Here is an 18,570-nt window from a genome sequence, read left to right on the forward strand (position 1 = left end):
TTAAAAATTTAAATTTCAAAACTTCAAATAATATTTTGAAGAAGTAAATGATTTCAACTGAAAAAGTCATCAATAACAAGGTTGTATAACTTATCAAGATCTATAACTTTTATTTATCAGATGAAGAAATGACCAAAATAGAAGTTATAGATCTTGATGAGTTATACAATTTTGTTATTGATGACTTTTTCAGTTGAAATCATTTTGTATTTGAAAATATTGTTTGAAGTTGTCATATTTTGAAATTCAAATTCAAACTGTTCAAACAAAGTCATAGGGAATAATGACAAATACAAAAGTTGCAGATCTTGATAAGTTATACAACTTTGTTGTTGACAACTTTTCTATTTGAAATCATTTACTATGTAAAAAAATTATTTGAATTTATTATATTATAAAGTTCAAATTTTATATAGTTCAATAGAACTCGGATGGAGAAATGACCAAAAGAAAATTGGTACATCTCAACAAGTTCTACAACTTTGTTTTTGGCAACTTTTTTATTTGAGTTCATTTAGTATTAAAAAATTTGATTCCAAGTTCTCATATTTTTAAATTATTTTATAATAACTATTTTCGCATGCGGCTACTTAAGTGGTCCGCATGCGAAAATAGATTTTCGCATGCGGCTCCTTAATTGGTCCACATGCAAAAATACCACCCCAATTTTTTCATCTCCCTCCACTCTTTTTTCCCTCCCACCACTTCAAAATTTTTCTACCTCATCTCATCTCTCTCCCTCTATTAATTTATTACTCTCCCCTCACTCTCCCTCTCTCTTTCTCTCCTCTCTCTCCCTCTCTCCCTCTCAAAGCGGCCAGGCGGCGGATGGCAATGGCGTCGGCGTGGGTGGCGGATCCGGCGGCGCCGCCCTCGGGAGGGCCGCATCCGCCGCCATAGGGAGCAGCTACAGCGGCGGCGGCAGGCGGCGGCTTGGCAGCCTCAGCTCGGTGGCCTGCCATCCCCTCCTCACCGACGACGATGAGACGGCCCTCCCTCTTCCTCAACGCCACCGCAGCAGGGGCGGCTTGGCCGCCTCGGGTGGCGCCGCACTGCACGGATCCGGTGCCGCCGACAACAGCGAGCGGCGGGGGCGACGGATCCGCCGCCAGCGACGACGCCGGGCGGCTGAGGCAACGCATCCGGTGCCGCCGCCGACGGATCCGCCGCCAGCGACGACGCCGGGCGGCTGGGGCAACGCATCCGGTGCCGCCGCCGACGGATCCGGCGGGGGCGACGACGGCGGGCGGCGGGGGAGACAGATCCGGCGGGGACGACGATGGCGGGCGGCGGCGACGACGACGGGCGGCTGGGGCGACGGATCCGGTGCTGCCACCGACGGATCCGGCGGGGGCGACGACGGCGGACGGCGGGGGGCAACGGATCCGCTGCCGGCGACAGCGTGCGGCGTGGACGGTGGGCTAGGGTTTGGGATTTTTTTGGATTTTTATTTTTTTTTGGGGTTTTGGATTTTATTTTTTTTTGTTTGCTGAATTTATTTTCGCATGCTGCCCTGCCCGCATGCAAAGATTTGCATTTTCGCAGACGATTTGGCGCATGCGAAGATCGCTCCGGCCCGTTCGCAAAAACGGTTTTTGTAGTAGTGCCACTTCATCACGATTTCCGTCCTCTCCGTCACATTTTCCACAGTCTCCGTCTTCATCTTTTCGTCGTCCTCGTCTCGACGGCGGATGGTCAGCTGGAGGACGGCAGCACGGCGGCGGATGCAGGAGTCATCCGCATCCCTAGTCCCCGCATGAGACGAGCCACAGTTAAATGGAGGTACATAGCCGCCGGCAAGCCGATCAGGACGGCTGTGCGGCTGGTGCTGAGCCAAAGCCGCCGCGCGACGGCGGTGCGGTAGCCGACCAATAGGCAGCATGCATGGCAGGCGGGCGACGCAGCAGGCCGACGGCAGCAGCAAGAGCCAGCAGCCAGCAAGGCAACAAGCACAACAAGCAGAGGAGGCAAGCAATGGCACTATGGCAGCAACATTGCAGCATTCATTGATTTCTCCGGAGGAAGAAGAAACAAAGAGTAGGAAGAAAGCATGCCCTCGCCGGCGGCGGCCGCGGCCGCGCTCGCGACCGTCCTTGCCAGCGGCGGCGGCGCCCGCGCCCGCCAAGCGACCGTCCTCGCCGGCAGCCGCGCCCCTCCGCGACCTCCCCGCGAGCGTCCTCACCAGCAGCAGCTGCGCCCGTGCCCGCGCCCGCGAGCGCTCCGTGACCTCGCCGGCGGCCGCGCCCCTCCGTGACCTCCCGCGAGCGTCCTCGCCGGCGGCCGCGCCCCTCCGTGACCTCCCGCGAGCGTCCTCGCCGGTGGCGGCCGCGCCCGCTCCTCGCGCTCGCGACTGTCCTCGCTGTTAGGAAACGATAGGCGAACAAACGATAAAGAACAATAGATCAATCACAAAAGACACGAGATTTAACGTGGAAAACCCTCCCAAAATAGGAGAGAAAAACCACGGGCGCCAGCCAGCAAAATATCTTCACTATATCTGAGGTGAGGTTACATCGCCGCACGGCGGCTTACAAGAGGTATATATATAGTGGAACCCTAAAAAGGGATGATGATCCGTACCGCGGGGGCTCCGCCCCCGCACCCCCGGGCGTCCCCAGGCGCACAGCCCAATGGGCCAGCTTCAGCCTTCGCTCCGCTACGGCAGAAGCTGGCCTTTATTAAGTGCAAATGAATTTGGATCACAACTCAACACTCGCCGGCGGCGGCCTCATCCTCTCACCGCTCGCCAGCGCCTCATCGTCCTCGCCGCTCGTCTTCTCACTGTGCAGACGTGAGCCGCTCGCCTTCTCACTCTGCAGACGTGAGTGAGGAGGACGATGACGTGAGAGAGTACGGAAATAGTGATGGGAGTGTCATGGTTTTAATTTTAAAAAATTTTAGTGGAATCCAGCCAATAACGCGAATAGTAGTGATATTCTTCTGATTTGCCACGTTTACAATCGCATGGATCCAATTAACCCAATAAAAGTACTGCTCAAAATTTTGCATAACACACAAATTTAATAGCATCGCTTTATGAAATTGATGGTATAAGGACATCCATAATATAGTGCTTCAGCAAGTAGTAAGTATTAAATATCTTATTGTTTGCATATGAAAAACATCATGAGAGCTGCAAAAGGGTCACTAACAAGACATGGCCTGGTACAAAGGTGGGCTACTTTCATCTCATTTTTAATCGCACCAAGGCTGATGATAGGCTAGGTTGGACGTTTGTCCCATCTTATTTTCTCTCCACGCATACATGTCCGTTCTACTAGTTCCGCTACCAAACAATGGACCCACCATTGTTTCCTGGTCAGCAATAAACATTACCGGTGCACTAACGGATTTTTGCTCCCATAGACTTTAGCTGTACTGAAGAATTCTTAAGGTAGCTAGCCACTTTTACCGTACACTATATTTCCAACATTCCCTCGTGATCACTTTCTCAATATGACGGGAAATAAGTTGGTAATGATTTTTTGGTGTAACAGGGATAGGGAAAACAAAGCTATCAATTAACATAGCTGATACAATAAAAATGTGTTACGACATGGATATCAGCACAAACTCTAATAACCAAGATTCTTTTAGAGCATCTCTAACAGCCTCTCTAAATCGGACTCTCCAAACACCCATATAACCAACTCTCTATCTGATTTAGCTAGTAAAACTAAATGCCCACTTCAACAGATTCAATATTAATCATCTCCAAAATAATAACAGACCCATGTGTCAGCCTCTACTCCTTTTCTTTGTCTCTCTCTCTCCCCCTTCTTCCTTCTCTTTCCTTCTTTTCCCCTTTCCTTCCTTCCCGTTCCCTTCCTTGATGCCGATGGCGGCGGCTCGCGGTGGCTCAATGATGCGGGGAGGCAGGAGGCGAGATGTCGTCGAGCTCCCCTCAGGTTGCTAGATCTAGAAGGGGGCGGTGACGGAGCTCGGGGCGGAGCTCGACGGTGGCGGCTCGCGATGACGATCTCGATGACGACCCGGGGCGACGACGACCTCGACGATGCTCGGGGTGGAGCATGGCGGCGGCGGCTCGCGACGACCTCGACGACTGATCTAGAGGAGGGAGAGGGGGGGGGGCATCTCGCGACGACCTCGACGGCGGATCTAGAGGGGGGCGGCGGCGGCTTGCGATGGCGACCTCGACGACGACCCGGGGCAACGACGACCTTGACGATGCCTAGCTGCCGCGCCTGCTGCGGCCACCGTTTGGCGAGTCCCCTCGGGCTGGCCAAATCTAGCCAGCCGCCGAGCGAGTTTGGCCATCCGGTTAGCTAGTCTGTTGAACATTGTTTTTGTGCTTGAATGGCCAAAATTTGACTTGAAGAGACTGTAGAGAGCCTGTTAGAGATGCTATTAGAGTATCGATGCAATATATCTTATCACCTTATTGGGTCTATGATAAGCATTGCATGTGATTTTTATGTATCATTTTTCTCGATCTTTTGCATCAACCATAGCAACCTATATTTTAAGGCATGCCCATATACCAATAGTCATTGGTCGGTCGCTAATTCAGGATTTGGTGATAAAACTTGATCGGTCCCTCATATATGGGATCTCTTTGGACATACATAATTAAAGTGTTTCTTAATTAATTAATATCTCATATGCTATGATAATAACATAATAATAATATAGTTGATGATGGATTGGTCGAGGAGACTAGGAAGTATATATGTTAACTACCCTAAAGTACAGTCATCCACCCCCTTAAAAAAACCACTCCCTTCCCATTCTTAAAAAACCGCTTAAAAGGTAATCTTTAACTACTTAAAAAATGATGTCCCTTCTTTAAAAACCCGTCTCCCTCTCCTTAATAAAATATTACAAAAAAAATTAACTCATGATAAAAACCAGCATAAAAAACTGAATCATATCATACTTCTTTCTCTTGATCCCTTTGCAATACACGGATATGTAACTAATTATGATAAAATGTCTGTTAATGGGTGAAAATAGCACGGCATCATACTTCATTATTGGAAAAACTATACATATCTCACCGTAAAAACAAATTTATACAAATTCTCTCTTGTTCTTCATCTCTCTCATTTTCGGCTTTTCTGCGGTGTCTTTAGGCCCTATTTAGATCTCCTGCCAAAATTTTACACCCTGTCACATCGAATGTTTGGACACATGTATGAAATATTAAATATAGACGGAAAAATAACTAATTACACAGATCGTGCAAATTGCGAGACGAATCTTTTAAGCCTAATTGCACCATTATTTGACAATGTGGTGCTACAGTAAACATTTGCTAATGACGGATTAATTAGGCTTAATAAATTCGTCTCGTAGTTTACATGCGGATTCTGTAATTTGTTTTGTTATTAGACTACGTTTAATACTTCAAATGTATATCGTATATCCGATGTGACACGCCAAAACTTTACACCTCTGGATCTAAACATAGTCTTACTAACAGTTAATCTAATGTAGTATTTTTTCCCCGCAAAAAAAAATCAAAATCAACTGTAGTTTCTGCACCCACAAAAAATTCTTCCATCCTTCCCCTCTCCCGTTCAGTCAAGTGTCCACCCAGTTCTTGCATGACGGCCAAGAATAGCCAGAGCCTCTAAGCACCAGCCGATCAAGGAATACATGCACAAACACTACTAGAAAAAGCCACTGCAATTCTCTAGCTCACAGCTCCAGAGACACAGGATCAAAACCACAGGCGTGTGGCTCGCCTCCCTCCTCGCTTCACCGCTCCCTAACAATGGGCACCATCGATGCATCCCAAGCTATATATATACTCATCTGATCCATTTCCTCCTCGCACAGGCCGAGCAATGGAGCTCATCGTCCTACCTTCACACAGCTGAAAAAATTCCCTCATATACAAGATAAAGGTAGGAGGAGGGCCGGGAGCTCGACGGATTTCGATCAATTGTGGTTTTTTTTTTTGTGGTAACCGTATAAGAGAGGAGATTTTGTTTAACGTAGCTAGATCATATCTGAGTTGAGTTTTAGCAATGGAGGTGCTGATCCGGTGGAGCAAGCTGCCGGCGGCCGGCTCCTTGGTGCTGTACGCCGTCTTCTTATTGCTGTCGGCGGCAGCCACATCGGAGGCCAACATCGGGGAGTACGATGAGTACTGGCAGAAGCGCAAGCTCATGGCTGATGCCGCCGCCGAGGCTACCTACAAGCGTGACCCCTTCGAGGTCACCAACAGCTTCAACCGCGCCGTCCACAGGCACGCCGATCGTTCGTTCAATCAATCAATCGTGAGAATAGCTCAGTTAGTTAGAACATATGATAGTAACGTGTGCGTGCAGATCGGAGGAGGAGAGCGGGAGGAGGGAGCTGGCGATGACGAAGAGGAAGAAGTTCGCGGGGCCGTGCAAGGCGACGAACCCGATCGACCGGTGCTGGAGGTGCCGCGCCGACTGGGTGACGGACAGGAAGCGGCTGGCACGGTGCGCGCAGGGGTTCGGCCGGAACACCACCGGAGGGCTGGCCGGGAAGTTCTACCTGGTGACGGACGGCACCGACGACGACGTGGAGAACCCGCGGCCGGGGACGCTCCGGTGGGGTGTGATCCAGGACGAGCCACTGTGGATCATCTTCGCCAAGGACATGATCATCAACCTCAAGGAGGAGATGATGATCAACAGCGACAAGACGATCGATGGGCGGGGAGCGCAGGTGCGGATCACCAATGGCGCGCAGGTGACGGTGCAGAACTCCAACAACGTGATCATCCACAACATCCACATCCACGACATCTTGCAAGGCAAGGGCGGGATGATCCGCGACTCGCCGGAGCACTTCGGCTTCCGCACCCAGTCCGACGGCGACGGCATCAGCATCTTCGGCTCCACCAACGTCTGGCTCGACCACCTCTCCCTCTCCAACTGCCAGGACGGCCTCATCGACGTCATCGCCAAGTCCACCGGAGTCACCATCTCCAACTGCCACCTCACCAACCACAACGACGTCATGCTCTTCGGCTCCAGCGACTCCTTCAGCGAGGACCAGATCATGCAGATCACCGTTGCCTTCAACCACTTCGGCCGCGGCCTCGTCCAAAGAATGCCCAGGTCATATAATAATACTACCAGTAGAGAACACCGTACATAAAATAATAATAATATTGTTATTAACATCATTCATTATTATTTATCATATGTTGTGCAGATGCCGATGGGGATTTTTCCACGTGGTGAACAACGACTACACGCACTGGCTGATGTATGCCATCGGAGGGAGCAAGAACCCGACGATCATCAGCCAGGGGAACAGGTACATCGCGCCGCCAAACCTAGCGGCGAAGCGGATCACGAAGCAGCTCGGGGCGACGGAGGAGGAGTGGAAGAACTGGGTGTGGCACTCTGAGGAGGACCTGTTCATGGAGGGGGCCTACTTCACCACGTCCGGTGGCCCGATCCAGAAGCAGTTCAGCAACAAGGACCTGATCAAGCCCAAGCCCGGATCCTACGTCACGAGGCTCACCCGCTTCGCTGGCTCCATCCCATGCGTGGCCGGCAAGCCGTGCTAGAGCGCGGTGGCCGGCCCCCACCGGATCCACGGCTAGCCGGAGATGATTCTTATTTTGTAGTTGTGTGAGCTTATTTTTTCTTCTACACATACGTACTTACTCAAGAAATCTTGATCTGTGGCCGGCCGGGTTCTGGTCAATGTGATCCTATAGGTTCTACATATAAAAAAGTTGTATTAATTTAAAAGCATTTTTGGAAGCGGTGGCGATGCAAATTTAGAGGGCGATAGGGCGAGGAGCATGCATGTTTGTGCGTATAGGTCTACTTGTTGATGGTGATCACGGAAGAGCCAATGCATTGTCATGATAGAGGACATGCGCATTTATGCAGAAGGCCCTAGGGCAGGAATTATTTTTTTTTCATTGATTGTTTTAAATGTATTGTACTGAAACTACATTGTTGTTTCATTAACTGCACGCATCTCCAATGCAAAGTGCTAATGTAAGGTGTTTAATATATAGTATATCTATGTAGTACTAATTAGCAATGAAGCATCTCACTACTATAGAAAATGACTTCAGTGTCGGGTCATAACCCCTCATCAGTGTTGAAAATCAAATTGGTACGAGGTCATGAGTGCCGGGTTAAGAACCGGCATTGGTGAGGACTCATCAGTGCCGGTTCATGGCTACGAACAACGCGTACAATGATCTGTAAACACACGATATTTTCAACACAAATATATAAAATATAAGTACATCCCAACAATCGTTCATTCAAATTTGATTTGAAACCAGAAAGACTCTAGCTTAGATATCAGCCAAGCAATCCACACCGCAATTTCTAAGAAATCATGCTACACCGTGAAATAATTAATATTATACAAAAGAATTAAAAATATGTGCGCAATGGGACTAATCGACTATCCGTAATCTTGCCTTGTGAGTGGCAACACGCAAGAGCTGCGCGGAACAATGCAACCAGAAATGAAGGTTGGAATATTCCCTGAAAAATGCATCTAGCCCTCTAAGTGGGTTTTGGTGGATTAATGACAAACCAGTTAAGGGACTAAATATTGTGAAGAAGTATGTGCAGGTGTTAGTCCCAAATGAATGGAGATCCCCAAATCTAATGGAACGTGGAGCAGGAACTTGAAGAGTTATTTTAAATTTCTTTTGTGTTTTGTCTCTTGAGTTCTAGGATCTGTTGGAAATATAGTCATATATCGACATATTTTAATCCAAAATATTAAGACAGTAATCATGACATGAACAAAGTAGGGTGATCTAGTGATAAAATCAAACATAAACAGGAGCATGCTTAAAGGTAGAATAAGCATCATCATACATAGAACGCAATAGCAATAGCATTGCGACTAACAAAAATATCAAAGACTGAAATAACAGTAGAGGATTATACCCTGTGAAAGTCCCTCCGCTGGATTGTGAGGCAGAACTGCCTCCATTGATGTTGTCATTCGCCGCCAGATCCCGGTGCGCCAGACATGGGTGATGCAGAAGAACATAGAACGAGGAGCAGTCGTGCAAAAGCACTCTCCAAAAACCTGATCACCCGCCTACCCGGTGTAGATCTCAGGCGAAGGTGTGGTTCCGGAGGCCCTGCTCGTTCCGATCTCTTGTGCACGCAAGCGATCAGAACCGGGGAAGCAGACAGAAGCATCATAGGCAGCGTGCGGAGGAGGAAGAAACTAGTGTTTGGAAAGTAACCGAGAGGATCTTTCCCTCTTTCCTTATGTCGCCTGCGCGGAGGAGGAAGAAACCAGTGTTTGGAAAGTAACCGAGAGGATCTTTCCCTCTTTCCTTATGTCACCTGCCCGTTACAGAGGCAATCGCAGGGTTGGATTTTGATCCGTTGCAAAAGGATACCGCACCGCACGCACGCCACGCCACGCCTCGCGTGTGGCTTTCCGATCCCCACCTCAATCGGTCAACAGGGAGCCTCCAATAACTCCCTATTTAAGTTGAGATACTCCTTGTTTAATTCCCAGGGTGGTATTATTATCCTTAACATTTATTATGGGCCCTTGAGATTTAATAGAAAAATAGGGCCTAGCCCATTTATTCTAACAATCCCCACCAAATTTCATGGCTCATAAGAAATGTTCTCAAAGTTGTCCGTTTCCCATCAACAAGGAGGAACCTCTCCCGACCTGATAAGAATAAAACAGGGAAATATCAGCACATACATGAATATTAGCACCAGTATCAACCCACCAATCAGGTGAATGAAAAACAGAGAGAACTATAGGTAAAATTTTACCATACCCCGATGTTCCTCCGCCCTCGCTAATGACCATGTTGGCAGACTTCCTGTCTTTGCGCTCAGGACAGTCCCCTTGCCTTTCTTCTTAAAATTGGTTGTAGCCTTGGGTTTGACATCAGGCTTGACTTTCTTGTTGTTGTGGGATGCATGAGGGTTCTTCTTCTGTACCATATTGGCATTAGAACCTCCCTCAACCTTTTTGCCCCGGTTGTCCTTTGCCCTCGCCTTCTCTTCAACACCCAAAGAGCCAATGAGATCAGAAACACTGAACTCTTGTCTCTTGTACTTTAGAGAAGTGGCAAAGTCCGACCAAGAAGGTGGCAATTTGGCAATAATGCCACCTGCCACAAACTTGTCCGGCAACTCATAGTTGTTGTTCTCAAGTTCCTTAGCCAGCATCTGAATCTCATGAGCTTGTTCTACTACAGAACGGTCATCGACCATCTTGTAGTCATAGAGCTGCTCCATGACATACAGCTCACTGCCGGCGTCGGAAACTCCGAACTTGGCCTCAAGTGCATCCCACATGTCCTTCCCTGAAGGCATGTGCATATACACGTCCACTATATTGTCAGCGAGTACACTGATCAATACTCCACGGAACAGGCAATCCGAAGCCTCGAACTTAACCTCTTCCTCATGAGAGATAGGTGGTTCACTTCGTTTGTCCCGTGAAACATAGAAACATTGCATTGCTGTCAACCACAGTAGTGCACGTGCTTTCCACCTCTTATAATTAGAACCATCAAAAGCATGTGGTTTCAGTGCAGCAGCAAAGCCAACTACCGAAAATGACCTATCAGGTTTTTGGATTGTTGGAAATATAGTCATATATTAGCATATTTTAATCCAAAATATAAAGACAGTAATCATGGCATGAACAAAATGGGGTGATCTAGTGATAAAATCAAGGAAAAATTGGTTCTATAGCACTCAAAGTTTCCGTTTTTGGTTTTATAGCACCGAAAGTTCTCCATTTGGTTTAATAGCACCCAAATCTTTCCTCCGTTCCTGTTTAGAGATTTTCCGTTGCTCTCTCCCGTTTACTGTTTTCTTTCACCGTGGTAGAGTGCGATGGCTGTGAGAACGGACCATCTTGCCCTTATGTGATTACGGGATTGATTTTCTATCTCCCACGAAATGATCGAACCAGACTCTGTCATCCCTCCCCTCAGCCGTTCTCGCTGTTCCTGCCACACACGGCGGCGGCGGCGGCTAGCCTCGCCGCATCCATCTCCTCGCCTTCCTTCTCCCGCAGACATCCCCGTTGGCCGTCGCCTCAATTGCTCGTGGTCATATCTATTCGGAGCCAGCAGCATTGGTCTTCTCGGCCCCGGTGTGGCCCCGTCTGCCGCTGCTGCCGCCGCCGTTGTCGAAAGCGACAGCGCCCATCCATCTGGCTACTGGTCTCCTCATTGCCGCCGGCATCCGTCTGGCTAATGGTCTCCTCATCGCCGCCGGCATCCTCCCACTACCGGCGATGACCCGTTGCCTGGTTCACCCGTAACTGATGGCTCGTCACTTGGCAGGGGCCTCTTCTCTTCTCCTGCTTGCTGCCACATCGATCCCCAATCAACTTCAGGGATTGCCATTTCAGTGAACTAATGCAACTATGTTTATTGATTTTTCACAGCTTCAGTAAAATGATTTGAGTTTCTTTTCTAGTGCGTATAGATGAATTCATGGTTCAGTACATTGATACAAGTTAATTTCTATTTTAGTGAATTGATGCAAGTTAATGGCCCGTGTGGGTTCATGTGGGTGACAGAAAGAGCATCATAGAGACTAGCTATCAGAGTTTTAGCTTTCTATGAGTTGATTGCAGGAATGTGAGTCCACAATCGGGGAGAGAGAGGTCGTCGCCACAAAGGACGGACGACGGGATGATTCCTGGTTCGATCATTTCGTCGTGAGATCAAAACAAATCCCGTAATCAAAGAAGGGCAATATGGTCCATTCGCTTAGCCATGGCACTCAATCACGGTGAAAGAAAATGGAAAGCAGGAGAGAGCGACTAACAGAAATATCAGTAGAGGATTATACCCTGTGAAAGTCCCTCCGCTGGATTGTGAGGCAGAACTGCCTCCGTTGGTGTTGTCGTTCGCCGCGCCAGATCCCGGTGCGCCAGCTCCGGCTCCTGGTGCACCATCTCCAGGTGCGGCAGACATGGGTGATGCAGAAGAATAGAGAACGAGGAGCAGTCGTGTGGAAGCACTCCCCAAAAACTTGATCACCCGCCTACCCGTGCAGATCTCAGGCGAAGGTGTGGTTCCGGAGGCCTTGCTCGTTCCGATCTCTCGTGCACGAAAGCGATCAGAATCGGGGAAGCAGACAGAAGCAGCACAGGCAGCGCGCGGAGGAGGAAGAAACCAGTGTTTGGAAAGTAACCGAGAGGATCTTTCCCTCTTTCCTTATGGCACAGGAGAGAGATCCGCCCATTGCCGCAGTAACGACGCAATCAATGGGTATTGAATCGCCTGCCCGTTATAGAGGCAATCCGCCCGTTGCCGCAGTAACGACACGATCAATGGGTATTGAATCGCCTGCCCGTTACAGAGGCAATCGCGGGGTTGGATTCTGATCCGTTGCAAAAGGATACCGCACGCATGCACGCCACGCCTCGCCACGGCCGGCCGGCTCGGCTCGGCGCGCGCGCGCGCGTGTGGCTTTCCGATCCCCACCTCAACCGGTCAATAGGGAGCCTCCAATAACTCCCTATTTAAGTTGAGATACTCCTCATTTAATTCCCAGGGTGGTATTATTATCCTTAACATTTATTATGGGCCCCTTTGATTTAATAGAAAAATCGGGCCTAGCCTATTTATTCTAACAATCCCCACTTTGTTCATGCCATGATTACTGTCTTAATATTTTGGATTAAAATATATGCCGATATATGTCTATATTTCCAACAGGATCTTCGTATTATCAAGAGGGGTTGCCGGCTCGGCTCGGCGCGCGCGCGTGTGGCTTTCCGATCCCCACCTCAACCGGTCAATAGGGAGCCTACAATAACTCCCTATTTAAGTTGAGATACTCCTCATTTAATTCCCAGGGTGGTATTATTATCCTTAACATTTATTATGGGCCCCTTAGATTTAATAGAAAAATCGGGCCTAGCCTATTTATTCTAACAATCCCCACTTTGTTCATGCCATGATTACTGTCTTAATATTTTGGATTAAAATATATGCCGATATATGTCTATATTTCCAACAGGATCTTCGTATTATCAAGAGGGGTTCTCAATAGATGCCCAGTGTCTACAAGTGCTCATAGTCATTCTCTAGAAGAGAGACACATCTTTCACACGCGCATACGGGTTGGGCCACCTTTTTGTATCTGCCCGGAAGTTCTCCTGAGAGGTGTCCGGAAAACCTCGGGCCTCTATTTTTCTCCGTTGCGCCTAAGTGTTGGCCGGAAGTTCTCCGGAAGCCAACCCAGAATTTTCGGGCCCTGTTTAAGTTTGAATTTGTGAGTAACGGCTAGCTGATGTCACATGAGTACCTATATATTCTGGCCTCCCCCACCTTTGTTGGCTGGAAATTCCACTTTCATTTTCTTGTCCCCTAGCCTCTCCCATGATATTCTTGATTTCCTCAACTAGTTCTTGAACTCTACTCTTGATTTGAGAGTTGGTGAGGAAGATAGGAGATGTGGTGAGGGTTAGGAGATTGTGAGCACTTGAAGATCTTCTCGGGTTTATTGCTTTGGGCTTCTTTCTCTTGGAGGGCAACCTCCTAGACGGATAGGTTTCGCCTGCGTGCATCCAAGTCATTGTGGATTGACTAGGGAAAAGTTTGTGAAGGTTTTCCTCACCTCCGCAAGGAAAAGAGGTAATTTGAATGAAAATTCTGAGCGGAGCTTTCGGACGTTGTCTTGGTAGAGCAATCCACATTTGTGGTGTTCTATAGGTGTCCAAGTTAGGAATCTTTTTGGTCATTTGAAACCTAGAGAAGCACCTAGGGATGTTGGATTGAAAATTGGAGACTTCTTCCTAGGGTTTTGCTTGGTGAGACAAGGGGCTAATTGAGACCTAGCTCTTTGGAGCTCCTCAATGGAGTGTAGGATTCTCATAATCTGAACTTCGGGAAAAAAATCTCGTGTCTCCCCTCTTGTGCAATTTATTTTTCTCTTTTGATTTACTACTTTGAATTGTTCATTACTGTCATTTGTGCCTCTGCAAGTCTTGGGGTTCCTTGAGAATCAAGACTTGAGTCCCGAGAAGCGAGAACCCCGGATGTTTCTAGAAAGAACCCCGGAAGTTCCAGGGAGCCCTTATTGTCTTCGGGTGAGAGCTGCTAGGAAGTTTCGGGCCCTGTAATTTAACCGTTTCAATTGAAGAAAATTTTATGAAAGCCTATTCACCCACCTCTAGGCTACACCTTGGGCTTTCATTCCTGTCCTTAGCAGTTTCATGCCATGCACAGATCTTGTTGCGTGGTGAGTCAAAAACCATCCTTGACGAGCACACTTTTGATATCTGACCAAGGTCACTAGCAATGTATGCATTCATGCCAATAATATAGAAGCTAGTGATGGGCATCGAAAGCTTGTTCACTACGATCATGATGAAGAAACGGACAAGCTCAGGGCCATTAGGCCTCTCTTTGGTCTTGGAAATCAACCTGTCGACCGTTACTTTGGGATTACTACCACCAGTGTTGAGCTTATCCAATAGATTCCTAACAGGTGGGTGTTGACGGTCGTTAGCGATCAGTTTCGACCGTCAATATTACCAAAATAGAGAAGAACTAGTTATGCTTGCAATGCATATTTATGTTAGAATAATAATATTCCACTAGTATTTGGTTTACTAACCTTTTGCAGAGAATAACCATAAAGTGGAGGAGAATCGACATCAAATAAGACCATAAATCAGTCGGACGATGTCGAGAATCAGACTTATGTATGAATGGGCCAGGAACTCAGAAATGACATGACCAATTGGGCCAAAATTCATAAGTCTACGGAGAGAAGAGGTGGAGGAGGCCGCCAGCACAGGATGGGCTGGTTTGGCCCAACCCATGGTTCGGCCGAACCCCCATCAGCGCCGTCCATCCTGGGGTTTTGCATGGACGTCCCAGATTCATCCTCAATGACGGTTGCAGGGCAGTTAGGACATTCCCAACTGCCACAACCATCATTAGCAGCCTATTTAAGGAGCTTCTCTTCTCACTTTCTCTGCACACTTCAAGCAAAGCTCTCTCATATTCTCCCAAGTTTAGTTTTGTGTTCTTATGCTAGTGGAGTAGGAATAGAGTAGAAATCGGAGTCCAGAAGCCTTCGGAAGAGTTCGAGTATGGCTCTAGTAGCTCTCCTTTCCTCTTTGTAAGATTTGTACTTTATTTAGAATACTCTTTTTTATACAATTCGGGTATTGAAATACTTTCCGAGTATATGAATGCCAAGTTTACTTTATGTTCATGTTATACTGATTATACTGCTAGCATATCTGGGAGATGCATAGGTATGGGTATAATGTTTGCTATTGCAATTACTCTGTCATGACAATGATATTAGAGTAGCATCTGGTAGTTTAGGTGTGGTGTTGTCATGACCGGAATTAACCCAACGGGCATTCCTTACGTGCGTGTATTATTCCTTGTCCCAGGAGGCAAGGTACACCAAAAGTTGATACAATTCAGAGTTTAACAAGCGGAAGCGTACATAGCTAACTTATTACATGGGCGACGAAGGCCCAACACACACGAAGATAAACGGAAAACAGCGGAAGACTAGGGCGACGACCACAGGCACTTGACGGCAGGCACGAGCTAGACACCAAAGCCTTCATCTTCTAGGAACTCCTCTTCTGGGTTGGGAAAAATTGAGCAAGATTGAGTACAACCACCATACTCAGCAAGACACACCCACGAATGTAGAATAAAAGCAAAGGAGTACAAGGGAGTTATAATAAAGGGGTTAGGGTTTGCAGTAAACAGCATTAAAAAGACTTTTAATTGCTCAGGGCCATTTTGTAAACTCGGTCCTAGAGCTACACAATATTATTAATCAAGGCCGTGAACCCGCACGAACCTGCCTTAACCCAAGGCCTACGATGATTCAGACCGAACTGGCAACCCGACCTGGGTCCCAGCTCATCCCAAGCCAACCCAGGCCAACCATTCCACATTTTAGTTGTTAAGCAAGTTTTAAGAAGTAAACCACTAACTTGGGTACATTGCTAGGATTGCCCATAACTGAGGGCGCGGCTATTCGAATAGATTTACTCTGATCAGAGGTGTACATCTTTGCCCACAAGACACATCTTCCTCACGTGTAACCACGTGCCACATACCACCACGGCATACGGACGAAAGACGTGACATAGTTCCCAACCCATCCTAGCCATAAACAAGAGTACCGACCCAACCCTGGCTACGGCCGGGATTCCCGGGACAGGCAACCAAGGTTGAGCCCCTAGCAGCAGGACACCGGCCCTGTACCATGACATCTCGACTACCGGGTCGCAGCTTGTGTAGCCTTCATTTGCCCTAGAGATGTCCATCGAGCCCTGACTTCGTCCATCTCCATCCGTGTACCTTTGTTTATAACCAGACTGAGCCACAAACTAAGCCTTACCCACTAGACATGTGGAAGTACGGTAGTGCTTTGCAACAGAGGTCCGAAGACCGGTCCTTATAGTGGCCGAGGTGCTACTATCAAAACCATGCACCTCGAGCCCAGCCTAAAACCATTTTGGGGGTTTTGAAAAGAGGGGGAGGTGTGTGTCCATTTCCACATAATCCAACCATTCCATAGTGTCCAAATGATATGAGCATTCCCAAAGTCTAAAATTATAAAACCATATAATGTTGCCTAATTAATCAGCGAAGCATCTACCTAAATTCATACTAGTGGAACCATGAATAGAGTACCCACTAGTTGGGGTTTTATTTTCCTAGGGTGAACAAGGTAATAATAACGATAGCAATAATAAGGTCATAACAAAGATAAATAGGCATGGCTAAATAAAACAGTGATAACGCGGGAATTTAAATAAAGCGATAATGCAGTAATTTAAACCAAAATAATTTTATAAACTGGGATTCAATATGTTCAAGGATGATGTGACTTGCCTCGCTCGCTTTCCCAAACGTCGGCTTCAACCTCCACGCAGAGCGGATCTTCCGAAGCTGCAGCGTCTACACGACCAATGGGAAGAAAAAGGCTTTTACTCTAATAAACTCCATATAACAAGTAGGAACAAAGCACAAAAATGGGTTCTTGACTTCTTAAGGAAAAATTAGAGACTTGAACGGTCCAATTCCGAGTTCAAACGACCAAGTTATGGCCATTTGAATTTCATATGCTCTTTAAGTGAATATTTGCGAATTTCTTCATTTAAATTTTAATTAAAAATAGGGTTTATTGCGTCAGCCGAGGGGAGGGGCGCGCGGGCCGGGTCCACGGGAGTGGTGGGCCCCACACGGCAGCCCCTCGGTCCACGGTGGACCGGGTGCACCCGCGGCTCACCAGCCGGCGTCGTGGGCCCCACGCGTCAGCCGCACCCGAAGGCACGGGCGGCTGACGGCCGGGCCCCACGCGGCGGCCACACGGCGCGCCCGGAGGCGGCCACATCGGCGCGGACGGCGAGAGGCGGCGCCCGCGCCCCTATGGTCGCCGGCGGCGACCATAGGCACGGCGGAGCGGCGGCCAAGAGAGGGGAAGGGAAGAGGGAAAGAGGCGGTGGTCCACGGCTCACCCCGGGGCGACGGCGGCGATGGAGGAGGCGGCCGGAGCGGAGGGAGGCGGTGGCGCGGCTCGGGTTGACGGGGTCAGCGGTGTTCCGGCGGTCGGCGACCGAAACGGAGGGGTGGACGAGGTCGGCGAGGATGCGGCGAAGCTGAAGGAGGCGGCGCCGAGGTGGGAGGCGGTCCTGGGCGACGACGGCAGCGAACCGGAGCTCGGCGGCGACGGCGGAGAGAGAGAGCGACGGGACGAGCTCGATTCCGGCGGGGAGAAAGGGCAGCGAGTGGCGGAAACGGTGGTGGGGAGCTCAGGGGGGGGGTTTATATAGGTTTGGGAGTGAGAGAGGGTGGCCGGCGGGGAAGGAAATCGGCGCGGATGACCCGGCCGCCATTAATGGCGTCGGCGGGATTAGGGGGGCGGGTTTTCATCCGAAATAGAGAGGGAGAGAGAGGGGAAAATGGGGGAAAGGGAGAGGGAATCAGGGGGAATATTTCCCCCCATTCAATTTTGAACGGGAGTGGCGGAGCGCGGCGGATTTGGCGGCGGCGGCGGTGCTAGGCGCGGGCGGAGGGAGCGGCGGGAGGAAGGGGATGACGGGTGGGCCCCCACCCGTCATCGAGGGTGGCGGGTGGGCCCGTCCGTCAGCGGCACGCGCGCAGGGAGAGGCCGAGTGGGCCGCGGGAAGAAGAGAGAGAGAGGGGGGGAGGGAGATGGGCCGGATTCGGCCCAGAGAGAGGGAAGGAGGATTTTTAGGGTTTTTCTTTTTATAAAACCTTTTTAACTTTGTTTATTTCTTGATAATTATTATTTGTGCTCTGAAAATTCCACTGAAATTTATTTACACATTTTAGGCTTTTAGGAAATATACAAAAATCCTCCAAGCCTTATTTGACTTTTAACTTTGCACATTTTAATTTTTGGAGGCTTTCACTAGGATTTTAATTATTCTAGGCATAATTTAATGGGTATATTTTAAGGTCGTTTTGGGACATGACAGTTGTCTACATTATTGGATATCATTATTTGGGGTTATAGGCTGCGGATGAGAGGTGGGCCGCTGATGGTGACAGCTCAGTACGGGTATTCCTCTGCGCGTGTATATAGTCCTAAGTTAATTTCCTGGGGAGGGTAC

General features: G+C 48.6%; 1 protein-coding gene and 1 pseudogene across 3 annotated transcripts; both read left to right on the plus strand.

Moving 5' to 3' along the window:
• Positions 1-646: 646 nt before the first annotated feature.
• LOC127777005 (uncharacterized) lies at positions 647-4,551 on the plus strand (annotated as a pseudogene).
• A 1,222-nt stretch (positions 4,552-5,773) lies between these two features.
• Positions 5,774-8,055, plus strand: LOC127775928 (pectate lyase-like). Of its 3 annotated transcripts, none has more exons than XM_052302240.1 (4): positions 5,774-5,870; positions 5,992-6,214; positions 6,297-7,061; positions 7,159-8,055. In XM_052302240.1, exons 2-4 carry the CDS (start codon positions 5,994-5,996, stop codon positions 7,517-7,519), a joined length of 1,347 nt encoding a protein of 448 aa, XP_052158200.1. In that variant the 5' UTR covers positions 5,774-5,870; positions 5,992-5,993; the 3' UTR covers positions 7,520-8,055. The 3 variants fall into 3 exon arrangements, with proteins under 3 accessions (XP_052158200.1, XP_052158199.1, XP_052158201.1); XM_052302241.1 differs by having other exon boundaries at positions 5,794-5,870; positions 5,965-6,214; XM_052302239.1 differs by having other exon boundaries at positions 5,781-6,214.
• Positions 8,056-18,570: the final 10,515 nt, after the last annotated feature.

This window comes from Oryza glaberrima, chromosome 6 (assembly GCF_000147395.1).
Source record: "Oryza glaberrima chromosome 6, OglaRS2, whole genome shotgun sequence".
Taxonomy (NCBI): domain Eukaryota; kingdom Viridiplantae; phylum Streptophyta; class Magnoliopsida; order Poales; family Poaceae; genus Oryza; species Oryza glaberrima.